Source organism: Choristoneura fumiferana, chromosome 26, assembly GCF_025370935.1.
Source record: "Choristoneura fumiferana chromosome 26, NRCan_CFum_1, whole genome shotgun sequence".
NCBI lineage: Eukaryota > Metazoa > Arthropoda > Insecta > Lepidoptera > Tortricidae > Choristoneura > Choristoneura fumiferana.
Genome location: NC_133497.1, coordinates 7,692,595 through 7,711,215, shown reverse-complemented (window position 1 = coordinate 7,711,215; position 18,621 = coordinate 7,692,595). Strand labels below are relative to the sequence as shown.

The 18,621-nt window shown below is 40.1% G+C and overlaps 2 protein-coding genes across 2 annotated transcripts in view; one reads left to right on the top strand and one right to left on the bottom strand.

The window, feature by feature from the left end:
- Hsc70-5 (Heat shock protein 70 cognate 5) overlaps nucleotides 1–5,413 on the bottom strand; it is a gene marked incomplete in the record, with an annotated part of 21,393 nt that extends 15,980 nt beyond the window's left edge. Inside the window, 3 exon segments of the mRNA XM_074107662.1 lie at nucleotides 2,939–3,026; nucleotides 4,888–4,943; nucleotides 5,163–5,413. Coding sequence (XP_073963763.1) covers nucleotides 2,939–3,026; nucleotides 4,888–4,943; nucleotides 5,163–5,264 — 246 coding nt within the window.
- Nucleotides 5,414–6,084: 671 nt separating this feature from the next.
- Nucleotides 6,085–18,030, top strand: LOC141442639 (uncharacterized). The gene is made up of 8 exons (XM_074107664.1): nucleotides 6,085–6,385; nucleotides 7,879–8,195; nucleotides 10,003–10,132; nucleotides 10,439–10,600; nucleotides 11,546–11,687; nucleotides 13,006–13,186; nucleotides 14,359–14,470; nucleotides 15,521–18,030. The coding sequence occupies exons 1-8, from the start codon at nucleotides 6,260–6,262 to the stop codon at nucleotides 15,647–15,649; spliced, it is 1,299 nt and encodes a 432-aa protein (XP_073963765.1). The 5' UTR covers nucleotides 6,085–6,259; the 3' UTR covers nucleotides 15,650–18,030.
- The last annotated feature ends 591 nt before the right edge of the window (nucleotides 18,031–18,621 follow it).

The window sequence follows — 18,621 nt, the reverse complement described above, 5'->3', positions numbered from 1 at the left end:
CAGTTTTACACCTTTAGGAAACTGCGGCCCAAATACTCCCATTCTGAGAGGAGGCCTGTGCCCAGCAGTGGGATATATAGGTAGAGTTGATGATGTATAAAATTATTTATGCAAACTTTTGCAGTGTCAAAGGTCATTTTAAAAAGTTGTCCTGTTTAAAAAGTTATCCATAGTAAAAAACGATCTTATTATAGAATAACATTAATAACCCAACTATCTTCTGAAAATGTCTAAGACATCTTGTATAACTAGGTACTTTATACAAATCTTTGTTGATACGATCATTTCCCCAAAATCGTTATTTCCTAGTAGCAAAATTTCCATTCGCGTTTCTTTCCAAATGCTTTTTTTGCCAATATACTTTTTTACTGAAGCTTATTTTAACAGTTGCGTTATTTCCCAATCAAAGTCGACACCGATACAGTGCCGACGGAGCTAGGCTCACGCGGAGTTCCTACTTTTGTGTAGTTTTGGCTCTTGGGGCCGATGCAGGCTTAACATAACCTAAACCTACTGTTTTTGTGTCGATTCTGATCGGGAAAAACGCTACTGTGAAAATAAGCTTCAGTAAAAAACGATATTGGGAAAAAAAGCGAATAGAAATTTTGCTATTAGGAAATCACGCAGGTGGTGCTACCACCATCTTGCTCGCTAATCCTGCCGTGAAGCAGCAGTGCTTGCACTGTTGTGTTTCGGCGTGGGGAATAAGACAGCCGGTGAAATTACTGGCACGTGAGGTATCCCATCTTAGCCCTCTAGGTTGGCAACGCGTCTGCAATACCCCTGCAGATGTTTATGGGCGGTGGTGATCTCTTACCATCAGGAGACCCACTTGCTCGTTTTCCATCCAGTAGAAAAAAAAAACGATTTTAACGAAATCATTTTCCAACCCTGTGCAACTTTTATTTTGGTTTAGCGCTTACGTTATCCTATACGTCATCGCATTCAACAACTCTCTCTACCGCCGTCTTAATCTGTGTGACAGAAATAGCAATCGCGACTGCGAATTAACACAATGAACTTAGAGGTTAGTAACTATCAAGTAACTATCTCTGCCATGCTTTTTATCGGTCGACGTTCCACATTCCTCTACAATTACATAACAGATAATTTTTTAAATGATCAGATATCATTAAATCTTTCAACCTTGACTTTTAGACCAATAATATATGGTAAAATTATTCTTTTATATGATTACGGGCTAAAGTCCACAAGTTGTAAAGCATTCTATTGTGTGATTTAGTTTTTTTTTTGTCTAAACCTAAACAATAGACGTAAGTATACGAAATCTAAGTAAGTCTTAGGAGCTGTTTCACCACCCATTGTTTAATTTTAATTAACTGATAAATGTGATGCCGTCTCCGTCTTTTCCAACAAAACAAACAGAGAAGGCATCACATTTATCCGTCAAATAAATTAATCAATGGATGGTGAAACAGGGGTTTAAAGATTTAATTGAGGATTGTGACACATAAGAAGAAAAGAAAAAAAACTATGAAGTTACCTTAAAATCGACAAAACTTAACTTTTCCCAAGTCTTTTAACTGCACATTATGTTTTGCATCATAAATAGGTAGTTTTTTTTTCCAACACCTCTCGCAATAATTCAACCTCCATTATATAGGTGAAAAACTTAAGTAAATGACCTGTCGTATGTAGTAGTCCACAGCTAAGGAGCTAGTCATTTTTCGAATTTGAAACGTCAATTTGTTTATACGGACATGTTACTAAAAAAAAGGCTCATACATCTAGAATTCTAAAAAAATGTAGCACGGTATCTAGGAAAGTCATTCGCCACAGGGCGGCGACTAGCTGGTTCCGCGCGTCATCTGGCACCGCTGCAAGAGCACTTACGCACAGGCGCAAGCGCTGATCGACGGTGCCGAAAACATAGAAAAAGATGCCCCGCGCTCGGGGTTCGAACCCGAGTTGCCGCGTCGTGACCGAGTCGTTTAGACCAATGGGCTACGCCGTGTAGCTGGTGGGGTGACGAAATTTTGTACTATATTAGAGAGATTAGATTTAGAGATTGTGGATATTTACTGCTGATTCAAGCGCAGTTTTAGAGCTTAATTTCCCCGCCTTCATCCCAAAATAATTTCCAGAAAAACGTATTTGTATCCAGTGTGAGATTTTTGACCACCATTGGTTTTTTTAACCAACTTCAAAAAAGGAGGAGGTTCTATGTTCCAATGTTTGTATTTTTTTTTTGTTTAGGCACAAGAGATCAGTTTTTTAAAACATCAAAATCCTAGAAGATCCATTTTCTACAACATTCAAATTCTAGAATACCCGTTTCCTAAGTTATCCAAATCAACACTTAGTAATCTAAAGCTAAATAGACACTTAAAATAGGTATTTTATGATAATGGTATTTTAAAAAAGTAACGTTTTGTTAATTGGATGTTCTAGGAAAAACGTATTTAGGTAAATTGGCGTTTTGGGAAATTTGTGTTCTGGGAAAGTTTAAAACCCAACAGAAATTTTAGGAAACGGATTTCTCGTGCCTAAACGGTTTTTGTGTGTACTCTGTACTGATATTTAACCATGTGAGTTTTACCACACTGAAACATTTGTTTAGTTTTCAAGTTGTTAAATTTTTGTATTCTATTTAATTCATCAATTAGAGTATTAGAAAATATTACACATTCTTTTGTGAATCAGACGAAAAATGACGTCACTCCTTAGTGAAATGAAAAAATGTGCGTAGGTGTGACGCCACACGGAACTTAACCTACTGTATATCCATAATTTTTAGTTTAATCGATAAAAGATAAAATATGTGTCCTATGTTTTGAAAATATAACTGACAGGCTAAATATATTTTTAGGAATCTAGCCTATACATATACAATCATACAGTTTTTTACCACAGGGTACCCTGGTCAAAAAAAGTTAGCAACCACTGCTGTAAGTAAACCCCAGTGGCATGGACTCACCTTGGGCGTCTTGCCCTCCATGACAGCCACGCAGGAGTTGGTGGTTCCCAAGTCAATGCCAATGACGGCTCCGCGGACGCCATCCGACCTGCGGATAACATGACATACTCGTTAATCATCAACGAGGGTGCAATAAGATGATTTCTCAAAAAGTTGTCCATTTTCAGTTGTCCCCTTATAACAAACATATATATATTTCCTGACACTATTTGAACTTGAAATATAAGTAATATTGTATTTAAACATATACAAAACCTTGTGGTGAAGGTGCTAAAAAGTCCGATAATCTTTGTTGTTGGATCCAATACAAAGTTTCGATTATAAAATTATGATTTTTGCTCACAAGATTTCGTGACGTTTTCCTGACATCAAGAAATTTTGATGTTTTATGCATTTTATGCTTTATGATCTCGTCCTTAGTGTTAATAATTTCATGACAAACTGATTTCTTGTCAATTTCATGATGGGACAACTTTTTGAGAAATACTCATACGTAAAAATAGGGTGCCAACCATTCTGTTTTCACAGTACATTTCCTGCTTTTTGCCATATCCTATGACATTCTGGGTATTCAAAGTGACCTGATAAGATCATGTATTTTATAAATGGTGCATCACTTTTGCAATCCTCAGCTACATATCCATCCACGGCTAATTTAAATATTACTGTTACTGTGCCCAGTTTTTAATATAAATATTTCTGTAATTGTTGCGTGTTGTTCAAACTGTTTTACTTGAGGTTGGCAACCCTAGATTATGACCCCAAATTTGTTGATGGGCAAGGAAAGACAATAATGCACAACCTAATAATTCAAACCCCTATGGCATTTACATGAGGGAGTACAGTCAAGTGTAAAAACATGTATCTATTTGAACCACTCAAAAATATGTTACTGCCTTATTTTTAACTAGCCTACAATAGTGTCCCACTGCTGGGCAAAGGCCTCTCCTCTTGATCTCCACACCTCCCGGTTCAGCACAATGTCAGGCCAATCCCTTGCATACGCATCTAAATCGTCCCGCCATCTCCTTTTCGGTCTGCCTCGCTGTCGACGGCCGTCCTCTGGTGCCCACCAAGTGACTGTGTGAGCCCACCTCTGTGGGTGCATGCGACAGACGTGTCCAGCCCAGTCCCACTTCAGCTTAGCAGTCTCTTTCCCAACGTCGGCTATACGTGTTTTTGAGCGCAGCATAGTGTTTCGGATTCTATCTGTCCTTTTCACACCTAGTATACTGCCTTATTACATCGGAATAAAAGTCTGTGGTACATATTTTTGGGGGTTGACTGTACATAAGTAAAACCATTTGATTACTGACCCACCGTTGAACATTTACACACTTCACACCATACAGCCCAATGTAAATGTGCAAGAAAAATAATGCGAGTTGTATTAGACAGGGCCACTCCACTTTACTTTGATTGACAAAATTTATGCAACTTGCACATTGTTACACACAAACAAAACTTATCCAACCATTTCAGCTTGAAAGAGACAGACTGAACATCAGACGTACTGGGAAACTTTAAATTAATAGAAATATGCTTTTTATTTCTTCCGATTGTGTGATCTAATTTAGAGAGAAAAGATTATACTAACTGATAATATTCACTTAAATTGCAATCGAGTTACACAGAATGCAACAAAAAAACATTTATGTAATAACTTTTCACATCTAATTCATTCTTCAATGGTCAAGACAAAAAAGTGGCAACAGCATTGGTACCTCCTGAGGACTACAGAGAAATTGACTTAGAATCTACTTAAGAGTAAAACCTGGCATCTGTTCAAGTACTTTTATTTCACAACAAACTGATGCAACTAAATGAAATAATCAAATGTTTCGGGAACTTAAGAGATATCATTTTATGGCTAATATTCAAAGTACGTCGCATAAGATATGTTAGGTTATGACGAAATAATTGCGAAAAATATATTAATTGGAACTTACTTGTTTCTGTACTGAGTAGCATGTCGTTGGTAAATGGGTACTGTAGGGGCTGCGGTCTGAAATCACGTGAAAATAACGAAATATAACAAAAAATCACAGTTTTGAATCGACCTCATGTGACTACCAAGGACCGGCGAGACTACTACAAGAATCTAACAGTGAATAAATGAATAATATACAGGATTATTGAAAACTTGAGAAGAACACTCAATTGACATTTTAAGACCCATGACAAACGACTTTCATTCGTTTTCGAAAATAAAATGGGCACTTACGCTTTTTAGGATTGTGCTGAAGTTTCTTTGTGTGTAAAAGTCTGTACCAATGCCGGAGCATTCCAAAGCCTTTCGGCCCATCACCCGCGTCGCGCACAACATTTTTGTGGTTTTTATCAACTGTTCAATTTAATTCTCGTTTTTAATTCACTTCAGACAGAACATGTGGGTGACGCAACTTCGCGAAAGAACGTTTTTGACTTTTTCTAGCAATGGTATTATTTACTTGCCACACGTAAAATAGGACCACGGAGCACTATGGATGGAATATTCTCGTTTTAAAATCTACGAGGTTAGTTTTCCTTGATTAAACGGATCTTTCCGATTGGATGATAGTGCGCAATAAAAAAAAAACACGAATCACAGAACAAAATAATTTTAAGGTACTGTAATAGAGAATATGCTAACCTATTAAATAATTTCACTTTGCCAACAAATAAGTGATTTTTAAATAATCATGATTAGTTATAAATTATAAGAATTAAAATTATCAATTCAACGGAAAAAGTAAAAAAAAAAAAAAGTAAGTGGCATCATAGTGACATCTATTGTTGAATATACTTTTTTCTTTGCACTGCCATCTAGCATTAAATAGCAAAACTTCATGGCCCGGTGTAAAGCCATTGGTTGTACAACGCCATCTAGTTTGTAAATTAGTAAACTTAAATGTCACAGTAGAAAAAAAAAAGGCAGTATGCTAGTTTCCAAAAACACTTGTTAAGCAATATTACTTACTGTTAGATTTTTCTACTGTGACTTGATAAACTAATTAGTTACAGTGTCATCTAGCGATGAGTAGCAAGTCAACAAGTTCTGTTTTTCGTAGTTCATAATTTATATAATAGAGGGAGCACCGATATCACTTCATTCAAGTGTCACTGTCACTGTCACACACGTCACTTGTCTTGTTTGTCATGTCAAGTCCATTCCATACATGTACTGTACCTACATAAATATCAGAATTATTGTTTTCATTTCATTATTTACTTAAATTTACCATTATTTAAGAACTCATTTGATAACGACATCTTGTATGTATCGAAATATTTACCATTTAATTAAGTTAAAGTGTTCACTGAGGAAAGAAGTAACGAACTATGGAATCAGATTTTAAAAGGGATGATTTGTGCAGAGTATGTTTGTCGTCTGGAGATGAAATGCAGGAGCTATTTGTCAAAGAAAACGATTTAGTTGAACAAATAGAGTACTGTACAGGGCTGCTTGTAAGTTCACACTATAAACTCTATTCTAGGTACTTCTAATACCTCCTTTTTAGTTGTATGTAAGGATGAATAGGAAAAATCATGTTAGCAAATAATAGAAAACTTAGGAGACCTACGTCCAGTGGAACACATGTATGGACTGAATTATAAAAAAATACCCTTTGTTTGCAACTTCTGGGAAGTGCACAGTATCCCGGGACAACACATTGTTAGTATTTAAGAAAAATCTCATATCTCAAATCAATATATCAACAAAATTGACCCTTGACTTGAAATAATGTATGTAAAAAAGTAGTGATAATATACAAAAGCAAATATAAGCATAATATAAGTACAGGTTTAGTAGTTTTGAGTTACTTAATCCAAACAAGCACAAACAAATCCTTCTCTTTATAGTTACTAGTTTGGATTTAGATTAGAAGAGCATTGCTAGGTTCTCAATTTGTTCTTAAAGCAAAGCCAACAAGACTAGATAAATTATGTCATGAGACAGAAAAGGAGGGAAACACTAATAATCACATATCTGACTAAGTTGAAGTATATCAAGTCTTGTTGGCTTTGCTTTAGCCATAGCCTAGTGGTCTGACCTATCGGCTCTCAAGCAGAAGATCATGAGTTCAAACCCAAACTCGCACCTCTGAGTTTTTAGGAATTTATGTGCAAAGATACAACATTTGAAATTTACCATGAGTTCTATGGTGAAGGAAACACTGGCGAATAAATTTAATGGTGTGTCTATGAAGCTTCCAAAGTGCACTGGATGCGTCAAAACTACAGTCCAAGCCCTCTCATTCGGAGAGGAAGCCTGTGCCCTGCAGTGGGATGATGATGATGATGATGATGATGATAAGTTGGAAAAAAAAAATGCCAGTAAGAAAGTTTTATAAAGTTGGATTTTTCTTGCAAAATTATGTCCTTGTAATATTGATTTTAATTGTGTATTTTTAAATACAATACAATACAAATATTCTTTATTGATCACCAAAACCAGTACAGTGACATTACAAAAACCCCCCTTATTTAATAGGGTGGAGTGTCTATGTATGGAGAAAAAAAAAGTTGTTTAATCAGTCTTGAATATCTCTAAAAACGTGCATGTGGACTAGTTTCTTACATTATTTTTAAATTATTTTTTCGACATATGTTTTAGCCCTCTAACTTACCTTGAAGATTTTGATTCTTGTATGAAAACTTTGTAATTTCACATAAGAATAAAGTTTTTTTTCAAATCTTTGAATGACAAGTAGAGGGCTCAAAGTAGGTTTGAAATTTTTTATTTTTCTCATAAACCTTTGAACAAATCGCAACTTTTTAGCACTATTCAGCATTCAAAATTAAAAACAAAAATTCGCTCCACCCTACTATTTAATGTTTTGTACACCCATTGGCAAGACATAAAGATCACAAAATGTTTGTAACAACTCTGTATCTTACAGCCTTCATATGTTTTACAATAAACATTTTTTTCTGATTCTGATTTTAAAAATTTTCAGCTCCTCCCAACCCCGAGTCTTCCCACCCTGATCTGCCAGCCATGCGTCTCGCGCCTCCGCACCGCTCACTCCTTCAAAAGGATATGCCTCGACTCCCAGAACTCACTGCGCTCGCACTTGACAAACACAAACATATCAACAGATGAACTTCCGAAGGCATCTTGTGTACCCGTAACACCTGTTACGGTTAAAATTGAGATGGACATGGATGTAGGTGATGAAATTGGTGATGAAATTGGTGATGATGATGATGGAGGGTGGTTGGATACTGTTAGAAAGAGCATTAGGATTAAAATGAAGAAAGAGAAGGCAGATAGGTGAGTTTCGTAGATTAGATTGTAAATGTTTATCTTATGCAGCTTAGATTTCACTAACTAACTGTACATTATCCATCAAAAATAAATATTAATAGCCGCTACCCGCAACTACGTCCGCGGAGAATTAGGTTATCGCAATCCCACGGGAACAATGCAAATTTCCGGGATAAAAACTATCATGTTTTTCCTGGGGACTCAAACTATGTGTACACCGAATTTCATCTAAACCGGTTCAGCGGTTGAGGCATGATGAAGTAACCAACAAACAGACTTACAAACTTTTCGCATTTATAATATTCTCTATATTCCTGCAGGATCGGTATAAAACGTAGCCTATGTGTTATTTCAGACGTCCAGCTACTTTTCATCCGAATAGTCCAATCGTTTTAGCGTGAAGGAGTAACATTTTCGCATTTTTAATATTAATAGGAAGTAGGATAGGTAACAGCTCTAACATATATAGCGTGGCGTGTCGCGGGTAACATAGTATGACGTGGCGCGGGTGGTCTAGTGGGCGTGGCGCGGGTGGCATAGTGTGGCGTGGCACGTGTGGCATAGCGTGGCGTGTCGCGGGTAACATAGTATGACGTGGCGCGGGTGGTCTAGTGGGCGTGGCGCGGGTGGTATAGTGTGGCGTGGCACGTGTGGCATAGCGTGGCGTGTCGCGGGTAACATAGTATGACGTGGCGCGGGTGGTCTAGTGGGCGTGGCGCGGGTGGCATAGTGTGGCGTGGCACGTGTGCATAGCGTGGCGTGTCGCGGGTAACATAGTATGACGTGCGCGCGGGTGTCTAGTGGGCGTGGCGCGGGTGGCATAGTGTGGCGTTGCACGTGTGGCATAGCGTGGGTGTCGCGGGTACATAGTATGACGTGGCGCGGGTGGTCTAGTGGGCGTGGCGCGGGTGGCATAGTGTGGCGTGGCACGTGTGGCATAGCGTGGCGTGTCGCGGGTAACATAGTATGACGTGGCGCGGGTGGTCTAGTGGGCGTGGCGCGGGTGGCATAGTGTGGCGTGGCACGTGTGGCATAGCGTGGCGTGTCGCGGGTAACATAGTATGACGTGGCGCGGGTGGTCTAGTGGGCGTGGCGCGGGTGACATAGTGTGGTGTGAAAGAGTAACAAATATACACACTAGGGTTGTAACGGAGGCCTTCTTAGTGGAGGCGGAGGCGGATGCGGAGGCGACAAGTTTCACCTCCACGGATGTGGAAGTTAACGGAGGCGGATGCGGAGGTGAAAGTGGATGTGGAAAAAATAGTAGTTTATGCTTTATTCATCTCAAAAATCTCTAATTTTAAAAAAAAAACTGCCAAATCTCTCTTGTTTTCGGCGTCATCGTGCATGTGACTTAAATAAACAATTACTTTGTACAAAATCACTTTAAAAAATCGCGGTACAATCAAACATAGGTACATTACAATTTCCTACGTCCAAGCAGCGAGACAGGTTGATTCCTGGTGTCGTGTGTTATTTGACATACGCCCGCCCCCACCCCGACCGTGTTCCCGCTGCGCTGCGCTGTGTGTGCTGATGAAATGAGAATTAAACCTCCGTTATAACTCCGCAAAAAAAATACGGAGGCGGAGGCGGAGGCGAAGTTCCATTACAACCCTAATACACACATGAGTGAGGTTGTTAGTACAGCTGTCATCAGATATCTATATCTATATGTACTCTATTATTAAGGTATTAGATTAGAGTTCAAGTTTCGATATTTTTGATCACCTTGGCCTCTCCTTGGTCTGATGGAGACTGTACACAACGTATTTATAATATTAGTAGGACATGGTTATTTTGTATGTCTCAGCCCAGTCAGCGTCAAGCCGCGGGCGCTCAAGCGCGGCCCGCACAAGCGGCGCGGGCGGCCGCCCCGCGCGCGCGCCGCCGCTGACTCCGCGCCGGAGGACGACACACAGACAGACAGCTGGACCACTGAGGTGAGATCCTTTGCTCTTTATTAAATGAGTGTTTCTCAAAAAGTTCCTATCTAATGAATATGCCGCGCTAAAGTCGAACTTTAAAGTTGACAGACACGTCTATTGGCATTATTGTTTTGTGACATGAAAACGATTATCAACTTTAGGGTGGTAGGTGGTAGACCACATATTTGGCTGATCTTGTGTTTTGTGCTCTACTTACTATGTTATGATGCGGAATGGCGGCTACTCCACCTACAAGAGCGTACCTAGCTCTTAAGTTTAAGAAGATCGTATCAACGTTTTGTTTTTTATTTTATATTCCAGACAGCGGGTGTGCCGTTCAAAGTGCGTCGCGTGCCGTGCCCCGCCTGCGACCTGCACTTCACCAGTAAGGTGGAGCTGGCGGCGCACCGTGCGCGCGCGCACCCCGCGCCGCGCCCCACCCCCCGCCCCAAGGGGGACAAGAGCAGCTTGTGGGTCTGCGAGGTAAGGTACCATGAAGGTTAACTCGAAGAGATCCCCTTTATGAATTGAAATATGTTCATTTTTGCTTCTAGCCAGAATCTGATTTTTGTAATGTGTTTTGTGTGCATTTGCGGAATGAAAAGGTTGACAACCTTAAGGTCTGTTTTTGCTTGCTCAGTATAACTTCTTTATAGGCCGAGTATGATATGTTTGTTTCGTCATAATGTCATTTAAAAAGGTAACATGTTCTTGCAACGTGTAGTCGTGTAAACGAATTTATTTAAAAATTGTTTTTTTTTTACATAAAACTGACCGTCATTGACCCCTATCTCACCTGATGTCAAGTGCAGATGAGGCCAAAGGTGTATCTCACTGGTTCAGTAACAGCCTATTCACTCTAGCCTTGAAGAGCCCTAGTTGTATTTATCCGGAAATACAGACGACGGGAGCGAATTCCATTCCTTAGCAGTTCGCTTATGAACGATGAAGCAAACCGCTTCGTGCGGGCTAACGGAGCACTAACTACATAAAGGTGAAGACGCTCTCCCCGCGTGGAAGTTCGTTGGCAAAATGGAGATGGAGGAATAAAATCAACCTTTTCATTCCACTGTACAATAAAGAGTTATACCTGCATACATACATACATACATACATCGCCAATGATTCAAGACACATTTATTGAGTAGACGGGTCTTGGATGTTTAATATGTATTTCAGTATGTATTTATCTATATAGGTATGTTTATCCGTTGCCTAGTATCCATAGTACAAACTTTGCTTAGTTTGGGACTGGGTCAATTGGTGTCAAGTGTCCCATGATGATATGATGATATATGATAAGTTCTCAATGGCTAACTGTTCCCGTGAGGGAACTACTGCCCAAGCCCTCTCATTCCGCGAGAAGGCCTTTGCCCAGCAGTGTGACGTTTATAGGCTGGGATGACGATGATGATGATCTTTCCTCAGTTCTGCGGCAAGACGTTCACGTACCAGAGCTCGCACTACTCTCACCTGCGGTCGCACCTGCCGCCGGTGCACGCGTGCCCGCAGTGCGAGTACCGCACCTGGCACCGACACGACCTCACCAAGCATATGCGGATACACAGCGGTCAGTGTCCTACATCTTAGCATACGAGACGTTCGCCCGCCTCCATCCATCTATCACCCATCCATCTATCGATCCATTCATCCATCCATCCATCCTTCCGTTCGTCCATCCATCCAGGCATCCGTCCATCTTTCCATTCATCCATCCATCCATCCATCCATCCAGGCATCCGTCCATCTTTCCATCCATCCATCTATCCCTCGATCCATTTATCCATCCATCTAGCCCTCGATTCATTCATCCGTCCATTCATCCATCTATCCACTCTTCAATCTATCCATTTCTCATTCCATCCATTCCTACATCCATCCATTCCTCCATCCATCCATGCATTCATCCATCCAAAGCTCTCACTATTCTCACCTGCGCTGGCACCTGCCGCCTGTACACGCGTGCCCGCAGTGCGAGTACCGCACCTGCAGGGCTACTACGAAATTCGAAAATCGAAGTTCGTGTCGTTCCATCCCTCTGACACTTATACTATTTAATACGAGACGAGAGCGAGAGGGACGGTACGATACGAACTTCGATTTTCGAACTTCGGAATAGGCTCTCTGGCACCGCCACGACCTCACCAAGCATATGCGGATACACATCGGTCAGTCCGGCCGCATCTTAGCATACATGTCATCCCAAGTATTAAATGAGTTCAAAAAGGTACTGAAGGAACGGCTGGCGGGTAAATGTTTGTAAAATCTGAAGGAATACTTCGTGCAACAAATAATTGCATTTCACCTCATTTATTCATCCATCCGTCCAACCACCAATCCATCCGTCCAACCATCCCTTCATCGATCATCGATCCATCCAAATACAAGGAATATAAATCATTCGCCCACCAAAATTCTCACTATATGCACCGGTAAAAGATTCTGTTATAGTTTCCAGGTTTTCTAGTAGAAGTACAGGACGGGACGACTAAAAAATAATCGAAAATGACATCAAAATCTACCGTCCGTTCATAAAAAAATGTGACCACGAAAATGAGGCGATTGAAACGCTCAAATAATGACCCACGTCCGCTCTCTCATCTATTTTATTAACTGGCTACAGCAAAGCCAATGTTTAATTTTAAATTTCGTACGAACGTTTTAATTTTTTGTAAGTTTATATTATACTTTTATTATTATATACTACAAAGTAGTGACGCGTCACTACTTAAAAAAAAGATTGTATTGCAACATCAATCATTTTTGTGAGCGAACTTTATGAATATTACAAATGTAAATTTTGCTAGCGATGTATTATTTAATTTGATACGATATAACAAAAAATCACAAAACGCGAAAACTTCCTTTTAACTTTTTGTTTCCCGCAGGCGAGAAGAACTACCAGTGTGCCATCTGCGCGAATTCTTTCTACAACTCGTCGAACTTGTTATCGCACATGCGCCGTACGCACGAGCGCTCCCGCCCGCACGCGTGCGCGCAGTGCCCCAAGCGGTTCTACGACCGGACCAAGCTGCGGCGCCACCAGGACAGCCACGACGCCATCAAACGGTGAGCGCGCCACGACACACTACGCCACCCGCGCCACGACACACAATGCAATTTGCGCTACGCCACACAATGCATCTTACACCACGACACACTACGCCACCCGCGCCACGACACACAATGCATCCTGCGCTACGCCACACAATGCAACTTACGCCACGGCACACTATGTCACCCGCGCCACGCCACACAATGCAAACTGCGCTACGCCACACAATGCATCTTACACCACGACACACTACGCCACCCGCGCCACGACACACAATGCAATTTGCGCTACGCCACACAATGCATCTTACACCACGGCACACTATGCCACCCGCGCCACGCCACACTATGTCACCCGCGCCACGCCACACAATGCAACTTACGCCACGGCACACTATGCCACCCGTGCCACGCTCCATTATGCGATCCCCGCCACGCCACACTATGTCACCCGCGCCACGCCACACAATGCAATTTGCGCTACGCCATACAATGTAACTTACGCCATGGCACACTATGCCACCCGTGCCACGCTCCATTATACGATCCCGGCCACGCCACACTATGTCACCCGCGCCACGCCACACAATGCAACTTACGCCACGGCAAACTATGCCACCCGCGCCACGCCACACAATGCAACCCTCGCCTCGCCACAGCATACCACCCGCGCCGCACCTCACTATGACAATGAGGGCTATCGCCTATGAATTCGCCACTGAATTCGCCACTAGAAGCGCTAGTGTAGCGTGAGGTCTCCGAAATGACAAATCTCATAGTTTTTGGGTGAGCTACGCGGGTTTATTTACAATTAGAATAATTTTGTAAATATTTTGCATTAAGAGAAATTAATTATGGCAAATATGCGTTACGGTGCAATAATTGCCTGTGCCTTTTGAGACAGTTTTGTCTTTCGGAAACTTTCCTCCCTTTTTTTCCAAACAAAACGGGACTACGCAAGACTGTGGTTGCTCGATATTTTTATGGTACGGTTTTAAGGTGGTAAGGGGTATTACTAAACAAAACTTTGTTTTCTCGCCCGTAATAACAGACTTAGTAAGCCACACTTAAAAACCTCACGCAACAGTGGCGCCATCTAGAAAGACAAAAAACGATAGCCCTCATTGACAAAACATGTTTGGCGAAAAGCCAGAATTCCATTTTTTTTACAAGACTTTTTTTACCAGTTTCGAGTGCGACGTGTGCCACTCGTGCTTCACGCGCCGCTGCTACTGGAAGAAGCATCTACAAAAACAGCACGGCGTCGTCATACCGCCCGCGCGCTGCGGCCGCAAGAGGGTACGTTACTTTATAATGGGGTCCGTCGCATGGTTTCCAAAATCTAAATTTATAAGTACTTACGATATTCCTAAAGACAATCTTCCGAAAGCCAAAATATTGTTATTAGGCATTTTGTGCAAAGGATTATTGATTTTCGAAAAAAAAATACTCGGTTTAGAGTGCAGGCCTGGATCTTTAGGAATCTTGGTGTACTTAATTCATATGAGCCACAATGGAACCTTTTCAAAGGAGAAGTCATTGCGATTTTCCTTGTTAATTAATGCGATGTCACTATGACGTTTACTGTGAAATGGTTCCATTGGCTCATGAATTCAAGTCCTTTTTTCGAAATTGGGGTTGTCTATTTTAAAAGCTTTTATTTAACTTGCAATGTATAATGTATGTATGTGCGGGTCAAATCTTGCAAGTTGAATTTGACCCACTTCCAGTGGTAGGATTGACTTGAAATATTTAAATAAATATAAATAAATAAATATCATGGGACACTTGACACCAATTGACCTAGTCCCAAACTAAGCAAAGCTTGTACTATGGATACTAGCAACGGATAAACATACTTATATAGATAAATACATACTTAAATACATATTAAACATCCAAGACCCGAGAACAAACATTCGTGTTATTCACACAAATATCTGCCCCGGCCGGGATTCGAACCCAGGACCTCAAGCTTCATAGTCAGGTTCTCTAACCACTTAGCCATCCGGTCGTCAAGCTCAATATGGCTTATTATGTAAATCTGGTGACAATACAATAATCTGGCAGTGACTGACATCCTGGTGGTCCAGCCAGGATCCTCTCTGCAGGATGGAACTCCTCACCGGTAACTGACATTGACTTGAAATTTGGTACTGAAATGTACTACTTATGACATGCAAATACAGTCACAAAAGAACAGTTAGAAAAAAAAGTTTGCATAATTTTTTTTTAACAAAAAACTTATACAAGCTTTGCTTTAGCTTGCCCTGTTTGTATATTTTTGTTCGTGATATTTCTATGAAAAACACAATGAACCAGTGATTTTGGATTGTTTTAACTTTCCAGCTCAATTACGAAGTGGGTGAAGACCTGATAGACGCCAAGAAGGACTGGCCGGCGTTGCTACGTGACAGTGTAACTGTGCCCTCCACTGAAGAAGGAATGGAACAGACTGACAAACGCAAAATATCGTAGAACGAATGTTTTCTGACAGGTATCGCAAGATGGCGTCAGTATCGCGAGGTGCGTTTGATGGTCACAGTCTTGCATGTGACAGTTATTTTGACACCTGTCAAAACATTAATAAATCGCATTTTAAATGGCAATTTTTCAATATTTTTTTGTGTCGCTTTTGTATTCAAGCAGCGAAATGTCAAAGTGAAACAGACCTCGCGATACTAACGCCAACTATAGTAGTCCGTGCTTAAGAAGTCAATCCTGACACGTGTCACTCCTATACGGAATACGTCAAAAAAACAAAAACATTGATCCTACTAATATTATAAATGTGAAAGTTTGTGAGTGAGTGAGTGAGTATGTTTGTTACTTCTTCACGCGCAAACGGCTGGACGGATTTGGATCATATTTGGCTAAAAGTTAGTTTATAAACCTGGATTAAAACATAGAATTTTAGATACTCCCACGGGATAGGGATAAAATCTCTAAATAACAACCGCTAGGGTTAGAGTCATGAAGTTTGGTATGTAGGTAGCTGAACATCTGGAATAAAACATAGGCTACTTTTTATCCCGATGATCCCACGGGAACAACCGCTGGGTTTAGAGTCATGAAATTTGGCATGGGTGTATTTATTTAACGTCAATGAAAACCACGATGTAATTTTAGGGAATTCCCACGAGAATTTAATAAATTATTGAACTAAAATAATTTCCTTGCTCACCCGCGACCTTACGATAGCTAAGCTGTTGATATGGACCTCCGCAAAGTAACGCCTGATTCAATAAATTAAATAATTTAATAAATTCCCGGAATTTCAATTCAACTGCTGTATCTAATGATTTACGCGTGCGAAGCCGCGGGTAAACGCTAGTATATTTATATAGAGATTCGATTTGTAGCATTCGAACATGGCGGATGCAGACAATATCTAATTTTGCTATTTCTGTTTCATTGGCTAGTAGAAGTATAATTTTGATAGTGTTTTATGCGACGATTAACCTTAACAGTGAACAGTGATCCCAAAATTCTATATTGCCCTCGTGTCTGACATTTTTTAATGCGCAAGTTGTCTCCACGTGGTTTCTGGAATTTTACTATCAAGTTGCAAAAACTACAATCACCGTACAACGTCCCTCTCAAAGAGAGTACTTTGACACTGGCGAAATTGTCCCATTAATTAGGACAGAACAGCCTTATTTTAAAAGAGAAGAAGGACATATTTATACTTCTTTTTTTTTAGCATTAGGAAGAAGGTAAGCGACCTTGACGTGTCGTTTTATTGAAAAACACTTTTGAAAAATAAGACACAGCAAATAGTAACAATTAGCAAGGACATGATCATTTACATTCTTTTGATATCATAAGTAATAGTACTAATAGTTACTGTTTCTTTAAAAACATTTTTCAATAGAAAGATTGTTTACCTTCTTCTTCTTCTCTTTTCTGTCCTAATTAATAGGACAATTTCGCCAGTGTCAAGGTAAACTCTCTTTGAGAGGGACGTTGTACGGTGATTGTAGTTTTTGCAACTTGATAGTAAAACCACGTGGACACCACTTGCGCATTAAAAAATGTTAGACACGAGAGCAATATAGAATTTTGGGATCACTGTTCACTGTTAAGGTTAATCGCCGCATAAAACACAATCAAAATTATACTTCAACTAGCCAAAGAAACAGAAATAGCAAAATTAGATATTGTCTACATCCGCCATCTTCGAATGCTACAAATCGAATCCAGATTGTTTACCTTATTTCTAATGCTTAAAAAAACGTAGTATAGTACCTGGATGACAGGTGTCAGGGTTGACTTAGGGCGGACTACAGCCTGACACAGAAACTCTCGAATCTAATGGCCTTATTACAAAAACTTAAACACATCTTCATCAGCGGAACGACGTCTATTATTGGGCATAACTTCCCTCAGATTTCATCATCTCTGTTCTTTTTTCCTGTAATCGTTGTAGTACACGTGATACATTTTTTAAATTAAAATCTATCGTGAACTGAGCAGTCTATTTTCGTTTAACACTTTATGGCTGAAGTTTTAATAGGAAATACTGTTCTAATGAGTATTTATGTTATGAGAGGAACTGACATCCGATGACGGCACTGAAGGAAGTTGGCAAAAAAAAATGCAACAACAGAAAAAAGTTGCTAAAATGTTTGATATTGTTAAGTAAAAAAAGGTTTCAACACTTCTATGAGGTTATAGTTTTATAGAACAAATAAGATGAGTAAAAATCTTAAAGCCGAGTTTAGACATTATATTACATTACATTGCGGCGCTCGATTAACCACTACAATCTCGTTGGCTTTACGGCCTCGCAATGTAATGCAACTTGAACGATTTTTCTTGCTAGTCTAAACTCGGCTTAAGAAAAATCTTTCTTGCCTGTTATACAAGGTACCCCTGACTATGGGACTTTTAATGCAAGTTTAATTCTATTCGCATAATTAAACTACCTACTTTAGATCGGACATAGCTGTGTTTTCGCTCATGGTACGAGAGCAAAATTACCTTGGTACGGGGGCCTTTCAATAATTTGGAATAAAACGCGCGGCGCATCAATCATCCATATATTGTGACACAACCCCTGTCACGGACGTCAATAAACTATAGTAAAGGTTCACTAATTTTGTGCGCCGTTCTGATGTATGAAACATGCAGTCTAACGCAGATGTCGATGTTTCAAAAGATAAATATTTTTAGTTCAACTCAAGTTTTTGACCTATAGCGAAGTCTTCTTTAATTTATAGTTTAGCCTTAGTTAAACAGCTAGCAGAGCTAGCTGAATATTATTTATCTACTTAAGTACCTAATTAATGAGTTGTTAAATCTTTAATCTCATAAGGCCCAATATTCAAATATTTCTAGAATTTTAAGCAAATTGTTTTGGAAATAATGATCAATCTGTTACTTTTATAATTCCCTTGAATTAATGTTGGTAGTTTATATTCTGCATTGTGCATTTTGGGCTTTACGAG

Bases quoted from the DNA above. Each gene is read 5' to 3' on its own strand.
- LOC141442639 (XM_074107664.1), top strand. From the start codon at position 6,260: ATGGAATCAGATTTTAAAAGGGATGATTTGTGCAGAGTATGTTTGTCG. The intron at 8,196-10,002 runs GTGAGTTTCGTA...TGTATGTCTCAG, and splicing joins AAGAAAGAGAAGGCAGATAG to CCCAGTCAGCGTCAAGCCGC. The intron at 10,133-10,438 runs GTGAGATCCTTT...TTTATATTCCAG, and splicing joins CAGACAGCTGGACCACTGAG to ACAGCGGGTGTGCCGTTCAA.